Source organism: Octodon degus, unplaced genomic scaffold (assembly GCF_000260255.1).
Source record: "Octodon degus isolate 3935 unplaced genomic scaffold, OctDeg1.0 scaffold00549, whole genome shotgun sequence".
NCBI lineage: Eukaryota > Metazoa > Chordata > Mammalia > Rodentia > Octodontidae > Octodon > Octodon degus.
The window spans coordinates 38483-49234 of record NW_004525125.1 but is presented as its reverse complement, the minus strand read 5'-3'; the positions used below and the strand labels follow the sequence as shown (position 1 = coordinate 49234).

Here is a 10752-nt window from a genome sequence, read left to right as displayed (position 1 = left end):
AAATATGTGAAGGCTAAACTTCCCCCACATACAAACACGTGTCCCTTTTGTGGGCAAATAGGGCTACTGTAGTTAAGTATTTGCAGCTGATGAAGGTAATTAATCCCACATCAACAGTGAAGCTATCATTGTGGAAGCTTCCTTGTATACAGGAAGAATTTCATAGGAGATAATCCCACGGAGAGGGTGGCTCTGGCTAATGCCTGCCAGTCCTCAGGAGTAAGCTAATTGTTGGTCACATTTTCTAAAATGGCTGTGGTGTATGGAGCTGTGGCTCCATATTGGGCAACTGCTGCTTTTATTTACTTCAGTTCTTAAAATCGAAACTAGTGTAATGGCGCCAAATCTGTCCTTGAGCGCCTGTTGTTTCTGATACCGGAAATACCTCTGCCGTATCTAGATCTATGGGTGGGTCTTACAGGAGGAAGCTTTCGAAAATAGCGCCCTTCATGGGTGGCCTTTGAACACAGGGGGTCGTTGGTCCTGTTATACTTTCATTTTTGGGTTTTCCTGATTTTAATCTTTCTAATTGGATTATGAGGTCTTGGTGCTCTTTCTCTAATTTTATCTGTTCTTTGAGAAGTTCAATTTTGCCTTTTAATTCCTTTCCTGGGTCAGAAGCCGACCACGCTGAAGGAGGCGCGCTGGGATCAGTGCTATATGGTGGAGGGCACTTAACCTCCGGTGGCCCATGTCAGCCCTGATACCGAGCGGCTTCCTCCACCAGTTCATCCCAATAAACTTTAATATAATCGGCTTCAACTTGAAGAGGTTTTGGTAGTTTGGGATATATTTTTTTTAACTTTGAGCATAGCTCCTTCTAAATCAAAGGGGTAAATTTTCTCTTTGGGCTATAATTTGGAATTTGGCTTCCTAGTTTTGATTTCAAGATTCTGTTCCCTTACAGGAGGGCACACACCCTTAGGGGGTTCTTTGTCCTTTTTTGGCTTATCATGATCTCTATTATTGTCACCATGGAAAGACATAAGATCTTCCTCTCTATTTTGTGTGTGTGTGTGTGTCTGTCCTTGTTCCTTTTGTCCTTTAAGATGGGTTTTACCTTTTTGTCCCTGTAGTATATTTTCACCCTTTTTTATGTCATATTATCAACAACTGGGTCACAGTGTCTCTGGGATAAGATTTCATCAATTAAATTTCAGTAGGAAAAGGCCATAATTGGAACCTTTTAAGGTCCAAAAGTCTCATAATAATCCTTAAGGGCATCATCAACCCTTTTCCATCGCTTCTGATCAATAGTTCCTTCAATAGGGAACCATGGGAAAACTTGTTTAATATATTCAAAATATTGACACAAATCCTTAATTTTAACCTTTACTCCTCATGTCTTTAAAGCCTTACTTAAACTTTCAACAAACATTTCATGCTGGCTTATTTCCTGACCCATAATCACCGTTCACTTACTGAGGCCTGGAAAATGCAGCAGGTTCCCGCATTGACCGATCCTGTATTCTAACTTCTGTGCCGGCTCCTTGAACGGCATCCCTCACGAAATTTCCCGTTCTCGATCCACAGTGGATGCCACTTGTCCCGACCCACAGGTTAGTCAACGAGGACCCTAGAAGGGGAGAGGGGATCAGAAGGGATAGGAGACGCAAAGAATGGAGACAAGACAGGATTCTGATCAAGTCTCATTTATTCAGGGGAGGTGCTGTGTATATATAGGGGGTGTAGGAATGAGGAAGTCTCAGCTCTAGGTGTTCAGCAGGTATTTAGGCAACGGGTGAAAGTGCCACTCCTGGGGTATGGAACGTGATTCACGAGGAATGGGCAAGGTGAGAAGGACCATAAACTTAACTCATCAGGGGAATAGAAACGTAAGAAAACGTCTAACACTTAAAAAATGGATACCACTTAATGGCTTCCCACAGTACTACAATTTTGTATTTAAGCAAAGTGTATGCAATTATACTTAAAGCAAATATTTGCAATTGTAGTCAAAATGTTTGGTATAAAAATAAATGTACAGTTATTGAGCAGATGTACCTTTTTGTATTGCCTTTACCTATTTAATGATGAGCATAACAATTAGCTGCTACATGTTCATAGAATCCATGGGAATATGAATTGCTCTTGTCCAGCAAGTGGATGGACCACACACTAGGGTCACATAAGTTCACTTGGTTGATGGGATCCTGGTCACTCCCTTGGCTCCAGACCTTTCTCTCAATGGTCTCCTCTTCCCTAGAGGATACATAAAGGGCCACAAAGAGCCCCACTTCTTTGCATCTGTGGCAGCCCATGCTCTGAGGAAAAGACAGGCAGCCTGATTGCTTCCATGGAACAATGACACACCTTGGACATGTGGAAGCCACATGTCCTTCCAGATTCACACAGGGAGGCTCAGGGGAGAAAAGAGGTAGGATAGGCAGCACTTGTATTATACTGTCTTCCAATTCTGTCATAAAATATCTAAGGCTGAATGAATTGTGAAGACAAAGGTTTATTTAGCTCACTGTCAGTGTGCATGTTAGAGGGACCATGTGGTAAGACCTGAAGAAGAAGGCAAGAAGACTTGATTTTGTTTGTTTGTTTCTACAGTATTAGTGGTGGAATCCGGGCTCTTCACATTGAGTCTCATGCCCCATGCTTATTTTTTTCCATTGAGACAGGGTCTTGTTGAGGCACTAAGCTTCCTAGGCTGGGCTTCCACTTGCAGTCTTCCTGCCTCAGCCTGCTAGAATGTTGTTATTTACAGGCATGGACCATGAGGCCCAGCAGAAGTCTGTATCTCATAAGAATCCACTTGTAGACCTAGCGGACTGAGTCTGGTGAGAACCAGTTTAATCCCCCAGGGAATCTTCACTGTGGTCTTGCACTGGGTTTTCCTTTTAAAGTTCCCACCAGCTGTTAATTTAAACATGCTTAGACCGAGGATCCAATGCAAGACTCCTGGGGACACACCACATCCAACAGTCGTGCTCTCAATGACTTCTCATAGCCATCCAGATGATGTCTCCAAAGAAATACTCATAACAGAGTTCCTGATGTCCAGTCCCTGGTGTCCACCAAAAGATGATCTATGCCCATCCTGCAGACCACAGCTATTACCTTCTGACTTCAGATTTGGAGCTGCATATTTCCTGAGATGAGGCCCATTGGCAGGAGTTGCAACTGCTGTACTCTTCTATGGAGTTGGCCATGCATTCTTAGACTCTGTGGTTCTACTTGCATTTGATCAAGCAAGGTGATGATATTCCCATGCTTGATCCATGTGCTCTGTATAAGTCAGGGCTTGCTTATTTTTGTTTTGTTTTGCTTTATCTTGGTCCTGGAAATTGAACTCACCATCTCACACTTTCAGCGCAAGTGCTGAATTGCTGGGGTATATTCCCAGCCCTGTCAATCACATTTTCATGCAGTGTAGTGGCATACTCTGGTTTAGCTGTCTTCTTGCAAAGGCAGCAGAATTGTGTAAGTGCAGCACACAGTGTCTGTCCACAAGCCCATCATAATTGCCTCTGGACCTTTGCAATAAATTTGCTGGCCCATGGGTGGGATTCACATGCTGGGCATACTATAAGTTAAAAAGGGACCACAGGACTTGGAACTGGGGTCAAGTGAGGTTAAGTAATACAAAATCTGGGCAGTGGGTAGATAAACATGTTCATGCAAACCATGGAGTCCTCTTGGTGTAGAAAGTTGATGAGGCACGGTACACAAACAGGGTGGGAGTCCAGGGCAGGATACCTATGTGATGCACTGCAGGATTCCATTTCAATGATTCTGAAGAAAACCAGTGATGGTGGGGCTGGGAAGTTGGCTCAGTGGAATAAGTGCTTCCCTGGCAAGCGCAAGGGCCTGAGTTCAATCCCAAGTTCTGCAAGAAAAAAAAAAAAGAAAAAAGAAAACCAGTGATGGGGGATGTAAACAGGTCAGCGGTTGCTAGGAGGAAATGATTGGTGAGTCTACAGGACATCCTGAGAGGTGATGGGCAGCTCCATTCCTTGATGGCCACGTCTTTGTTATACATAGTAGATAGGTCAGAACAAGCAGAACAATGACATGAAAGAGGAAAATTTTGAGATATGAGGTTAATCATATCTGAAATTTTTATAGAGGAAAAATCAAGTGACGCATGGAGACAAGAAGCAAAAGGATCTGCTACCTCACTGACTAAGGCAAGTGTGAACCTGCCTGGGGATCTCATGACGTAGTCATCTGATATGGCTGCAGTATGAGGGATCTGGGAGCACAGTAGGCCTGGTGGTTTTCTGCGAGAAAGAAATGTAGTGGCTGTGGTGTTGCATGACTGAAACTCCAGGTCTGCTGTAAATCAACGCAGATGACTCTTAAGTATGAGCCCAGTCTGAACAATGTAGCAACCTAATGAGACTCTAACTCAATATAAAATAAGAATACACATTTCTATGAGCTCAGTTGGAAGATGCTGGTTTCAATCCCCCCTCAGATTATCTTGATTACATACACTTTTCCTTAATTTAAGATAAATCAAGTGCTACAAGCGCAAGGAATCAAAAGGAGTAACTGCATGAGAGAAGGCTGTGTATAGCAAAGAGTAGACTGGCAGGTTTGGTTGGCATAGAGAAGAGTGTCCAGAAAGGTCCAGAGAGCCCCAAAGATAGTCATTTCATTCAGGGTCTGAGCCACATTCCATCATCCCTCAGGACCCAGACCCCTACTCCCTGTGCCCTGATCCCATTAGAAGCAGGATACCCACAGGATGTGGGTCCAGAGAAGTGATATCCTTGAGCTCTAATATTTCAGGCAGCCCCGGGGCAGGACAGCCCGCATTTCCAAGCCTCATAAAACCCTGGGAAGCTCTAGACATGCAGAAACAAACAGAGGTCAGCCAGAAGCAGGACAGCTGTGCCCCGAGGACTAAGCAACCGAAGCCAGGTGAACGACCTTTGTTCTCCCAACCCCAGTCTTTCTCTGTCCTTCTGTCTTTTGAGTTCCATCATCGTTTTTGTCTCTGCCCTGCTGTGTGTGTCTCCCTTTTGGCCTTAGACCATTGCTGTGTCTCAGTGGACAGCCTGGAGTTTGTGAGCCTTCTTCCCAAAGTTCCGTGGGATTGCAGGCCATGCCACCATCAAGAATTTTAGTGAGGTTTTAGAGCACAGTTTCTAGTGTTCTCCACCTCTTACTCAGCCTGTTTGCGTCACATTCCCCCTGAAGAATGGGAATACTTCCAGGGCCTGGCACTTGAATTGGCTGTGACAGTCAGTTACCACCTGTCCCATGCTCAATGCAATGCCTGGGCACAGGGCTGAGCCCTGAAGCTCTCCCCTGTATTTCCATCTCAGTATCCTTTGGCTTCAGAACCCTGAAACTTCTTTGTCTGGTGCCCATCTTCCCTGTTGCAGGGTTCAGCCTCAGTCTCAGACTCTCTGTCTCTATCTCTCATTGCCATGCCTTCCTTAGTCTCTTTTCCTTTATCTCCCCTCACAGGTAGAGATCACAGTGTCTTCTGTAAGGACCTGGACAGTGAATAGGAGTTTTCCTTGCCTGTTATAGGACTCGGGTGGGCAGGGAGTGGCTGGCACAGGACTGCAGTACACACTAGCACACACTGCAGTACACAAGGTAGTGCCCATCATAAAGGCTATCAACAGTCAGCAATGGTTTTTGGGAGAGCTCAGAGTCTCTGGATGTCCTAGGGATGTCCTGAATCCATGCCCAATCACAGAAGGATATAAATCAGCAATATAATGTGTGAGAATTTCTGACCTATGTTATGGTTCCAAAGCTAGCGCCTTAGCGTCCAGCTGGATAGGTCCTTTCTGGCTGATCCTGGAAGTGTGAAGGAGGCCCCAGAGTGACCTCATCCCTTCCCCACCAGGTGCTGACATGGGGACCACCGCACAAACCTTGTGGGTTTGTCTTCTGGGATACATCATCCAAACGGCTGCAGGTATCTGAGACTGGAGGTGTGGGCTAGCATGTGTGCACCTGCAGATAGCAATCCTTTCCTGCCTGGATTCCAACTCGGGGGTCTGCATGGCAGTAGGCTAGGAAAGGAAGCTATGGAGAGGCAATAATTGGATGTAGATTCAAGTGCTGTTGTTACCTCTCAGCTGGGTAAAGTCCTTAATGTTTCTGTGCCACTGTTTGCCCACCTCAATATCTGAAAGCAGCGAGATAATATAGTCTAAACGCACATCCTTCCCTACCTCAGCATGAACAAGTGCCCAGATGTCAGCTGTGATTAGCAACAGAACAGCATTGTGTCTTGGCTTTCTTCCATAGCTGGCAGACAAGTGTGACACTGCTTACTTCCTTATGGAGTTCACCACACATGAGCACCTGGAGAAGGTCACTGTGCAGAGATCTGGGTTCTGATCTCCTGGTAGTTATCCCCAGAGTGACATTGCTCTTTGCCCTGCTGTCCACCCTGAATGTTTGGCAAAAACAATGCGAGGTATGATGGTCTGTGTTCTCTGCTTGGAACAGCAGCCCTTCATTGGGAAAGACGATTGTGTGGTGGTTCTATGTCTATGCCACTGGAGTGGTGGAGCACAGCTATGAAACCTAAATCCAAGAGGGGAGTCCTGCTTGAGACTCAGAGGCAGACCCTTGGCAGTGCCCATTTTTGGTTCTCCTTATATAACCTGCACCTTAGTAAATGGGAGGTACAATACACCTACAGGATTCTCTCCGGTTGTAACCGGCTCCCACACAACTATCAGATCCACTGTGTGCTGATTCTGCCCCCAGGAAATGTGATTTCCTCAAAAGAAACCAGCAGTGAGTTCTCAGATGACCTTGGCCCCATTGGAAAATTCATCACTGGAGACTCTTCATGCTATCCAGACTGGCAACCCTGGCAAGCGGCTCTGTTCTTCAACAACATTCTGGTGTGCTCTGGAGTTCTGGTGCACCCCCAGTGGGTGCTAACTGCTGCGCAGTGTTGGCAACCGTAAGCAAACCCAGGGGAGGGTGCCTGCATTGGGGGATGAGCAGAGGGCTGGCCTGGGGTCTTCTCTTGGATGAAGCCATGTGGGCATTGCTCTGAGGACAGTGAGTCCATTCCCAGTCTGGTGACTGAGCAGGTAGAGCAGAGTGTTGGTCCTGAATTTAGTTCCATTATTACAGAGGGTCTGGGAGACATGTGGGCCTTAGCCCTAGAAGGTGGACTTGTCCAGGGCTGAGATTTGAAACCCTAGACTTGGCGAAGGTTGGAGATACAGCCACTTCCCCAGGCTTGAGGAACACTCAGCACTTGTGGGTGGATCTGAAGGACAAGCAGAGCCTCCAGCATGAGGGAAGAGAACCCATGCATGTCCCTGAGATTGACCCAGATGTGAAAGTTCAGAGTAGGTCTCTTAAGAGAATCAGGCTTGGATCTCAGTTCAGTCTTGATGAGCCAGATGGTGTACAAAGGTCCTCTTGTCAGCAGGTTGTATTGGGTATGGGTCAAGTGGAGAGAGACAATTAAGGACAGAGTCAGGTGGAGGGGGACCTAGGAATGCATGTGTGTACAGTGCATGGTATATGGTGAGACAAGACAAAAGCTCTCTCAGCAGCATAAATATCTCAGTGTTCTATTTTAAAAAAATTAATGCTAATGTAAATATCCGTGATAAAGAAGATTTGCACAGTGGAAATCAGAAAAGATCTGGGTGTGGGGGCTGGGGAGATGGCTCAGTAGAATAAGCACTTCCCTGGCAAGTGCAAGGGCCTAAGTTTAATTGCTGGTTCTGAAAAAAAAAAAGATCTGGGTGTGTTCAGTTAGCGCTAGTGGCAATGTCATATCCTGGCTTACCTTCAGGTTGTGGTAGTTGCTTATGGTAGATATTCTACATTAGTTTTAAAGGTATTATAATACAGTATCATTCAACTTTATTTTTTAGCATTAGTGGCTTTCTACATTCGCACGTTAGGCAGAACTTCTCTTGTCCTAGTCATTGGGATGTGGGCTGAAGCTGGGAGTGGAGATTGGGATGGGATTTAGATGCTGTCCAAAGGGAATGAGGCTGGCACTAGGGATATATCTGAGCATGGTGGACAGTGAGAATGGGCACCGGCATAAGGCTGATGTTAAGGATGAATGAGGGGTGGGGTTAGGATTGAAATTGGGCCTGCATGTTTGTTTGGCGTTCTGGAGAGGGCATAGTAATGACTGTCCCATCGCCCACAGATCCTACACCATTGGACTGGGTCTGCACAGACTTTCCCAACCTAATGAACCAGGGGTACAGATGATTGAGGCCAGATACTCTGTGCAACACCCAGAATACATTGGCCCTTGGGGTGGCAATGACCTCATGCTCATCAAGTTGAGTAAACCCGCTGTGCTATCAAGTACCGTCTCGACCATCAATGTTGCCTCCACTAATCCGAAGTCTGGAACCAGGTGCTTGGTGTCAGGCTGGAGTCTGCTATTGAGTGGTGAGTTTTGGGGTTCCTGTCTGTGGATTCACTGATACTTATGGCTGTCTCTTCCCAGAAGTGTTTATTTTAAATTTTCATTTATTTTTATTGTTACCCTACAACATGGGCAGTTCAGCTTAACCTCACTATCTTGTTTGAAAAGTAAAAACTAAAGCAAAATCAAGCAGCAGAAACAAAGATAGAAACAAGATAACATACAACAATACACATGTAACAGATTTTTTTCTACAGGGTATACAGGGCTTCTCCATACTGATCAGAGTTGTAGTGATCCTCCTGTTTTCAGTTCCTAAGGGCTGAGATTACAGATGAATACCACCACACCCAGTCTTGTTTGCTACATAAGCTTGTCCAGGTGGTGGAGCTGCAACAGCATGGCTGGGATCTCCACATAGGAGTGTTTTTTTTTTTTTTTTAAATTTAATTTAATTTAGTTTTAAAAATTAAAAAGAAAAGCAAAAACAAGCATAAAAAGGCATAAATAGTGCAATGTACGACAATATATATGTTATAGATTTTCTTATTTAGCACACAGTCTACAGGGTCTCATCACACTGATTGGACTTGTAGTGATCCTCCTGTTTTCATCCTTCCAAGCACTGGGATGATAGGCATGCACCATCAAGCTTAGTCTCAGCTCACCCTGGTATGGTATATCATTGTGGTATGAGACTTGCAGTTCTTTTGAGAAAATACCCAGAAAAGGAGTAGTTGGATTGAATAGGATTTCCAGTCCTAGTTTTTGAGGAATGTCCACACTGATTTCCATAGTGGTTGTGTCAATCAACATTCCCACCGACAGTGGTGAACAGCTCCAGGAGTGTTTCTGACACTGTGTCCTTTCTTGCAGGCCTACACCCTGACAATCAGCAGTGTGTGGATGTTCAAGTGCGATCTCTAAACACCTGCAGACCAGTGAATGCCTACCATTACCACAATATGTTCTGTGCTTCTGGTCTCAACAACAAGTACTTTGACAAGGTTAGAGCCTACAACAGGGGGCAAGTGTTTAGAATTTAGAAGGATGTAAAACCCACAGAGGACATAAGGTCATTAGGGAATTAAGGAAACTCTCAGACCTCCAAGGTCCATGAAGATATAGTTCCATAAGAAGATGTGGGTGCAAGGAGAAACAGAAAATAAAGAAGGAGGGTGAGAAGGAAAGCTGAGCTACAGGGTAAAGAAGCCAAAGAGAAAGGCAAGGAGAGCCAGAGAGAAGTAAGAAGGCTGCAAAAACACACAGAGCCCTGGTACTGAGAGACAGGAGATTGAGAGAAATATCCAGGAGTGACAGCAGGTTTCTGTCAAAACAGAGTGGTGGCTACATTCAGGATCCCCAGCCCTATTGCCAAGCAGACCTCCATCTTTAACTCCAGTGTCTCCCTGGCCCAAATCCCCTCCTAGTCTCTCTAGAGGACTGGAAAAGGAGATTTAGGCTGATGTGCAGTTTTTAAGAGGACTTTTTCAAGGCCTGGGAGGGAAAGAGCTGGCGTTTCAGAGGCTGGACTGTCTAGGATGGTGTAGGATGCCTACCTACAGTGATATGGTTTGATGACTTGAGGATTAAGGATGTAGCCCTGCGGTTCAGCTTCAGGTCTCTGTGCCTTCATTGTCTTCAGGGATTACCAGGTCTGTTTTTCTCCCCATCACCTCTGCCTCTGTTACCCATGTTTCTGGGCCTGCTTTGTTTATCCCCCTTGCTTCTGTTTAGGGCTAACCTGCTCCCATACTGTGTTTTTTGCTCTCCTCTCTTCCTCTGTCATTACCTGATTGTGCTCTGGCTTTCTATATGTTTCTTCCTGATTCCTGTTCATTGTCCCTAACTTCCTCTTCTCTTCTCTAAACAGGTAGACTCTGGAGGTCCTGTGGTCTGCCGTGGCTTTCTTCAGGGCCTTTTGTCCTGGAGAGTCATTCCTGAGAAGAAAAATAAAGATACAGCCCTCTATACCAATCTCGCCATATTCAGGAAGTGGATAAGGCAAACCATATGAAACATATAAAGATGAATAACCTTGAGGCCAATAATTCAACACCACCTTCCAAAACTATCCTTAAGCTTTATGTACCATCACTAGCTACTGGATTACTTTGGATATTCTTTCCCAAGATATGAGGGTGATATATGACTTTCTTGCTTCATTTTATTAATACAGAAAGTTGGCTTTTCAAATGTGTAAAAGTGTTATTGATTTTAAAATGTCGTGAAATCCTTATATTCCTGGGATATCTGCTACATGGTAGGGATATCAGTGTACCTGTCCCTAGTTACCTGGGAGAACAACTGCCCAGGCACAGGTTTGGTGCCTAATGGAATGGAGGTCTGAATGGTGGCAGTAATGTTTCACGGACCTGAGAGGAAGAAACAGAGTGTTCTTACCT

General features: G+C 45.2%; 1 protein-coding gene across 1 annotated transcript; it reads left to right on the top strand.

The window, feature by feature from the left end:
* Positions 1–6503: 6503 nt before the first annotated feature.
* Positions 6504–10351, top strand: LOC105741355 (kallikrein-4-like; the record flags this gene model as incomplete). The annotated part of the gene is made up of 4 exons (XM_012513389.1): positions 6504–6898; positions 8120–8370; positions 9224–9354; positions 10221–10351. Coding segments are annotated over exons 1-4 (908 nt in total), but the record flags the coding sequence as incomplete, so codon positions are not given.
* Positions 10352–10752: the final 401 nt, after the last annotated feature.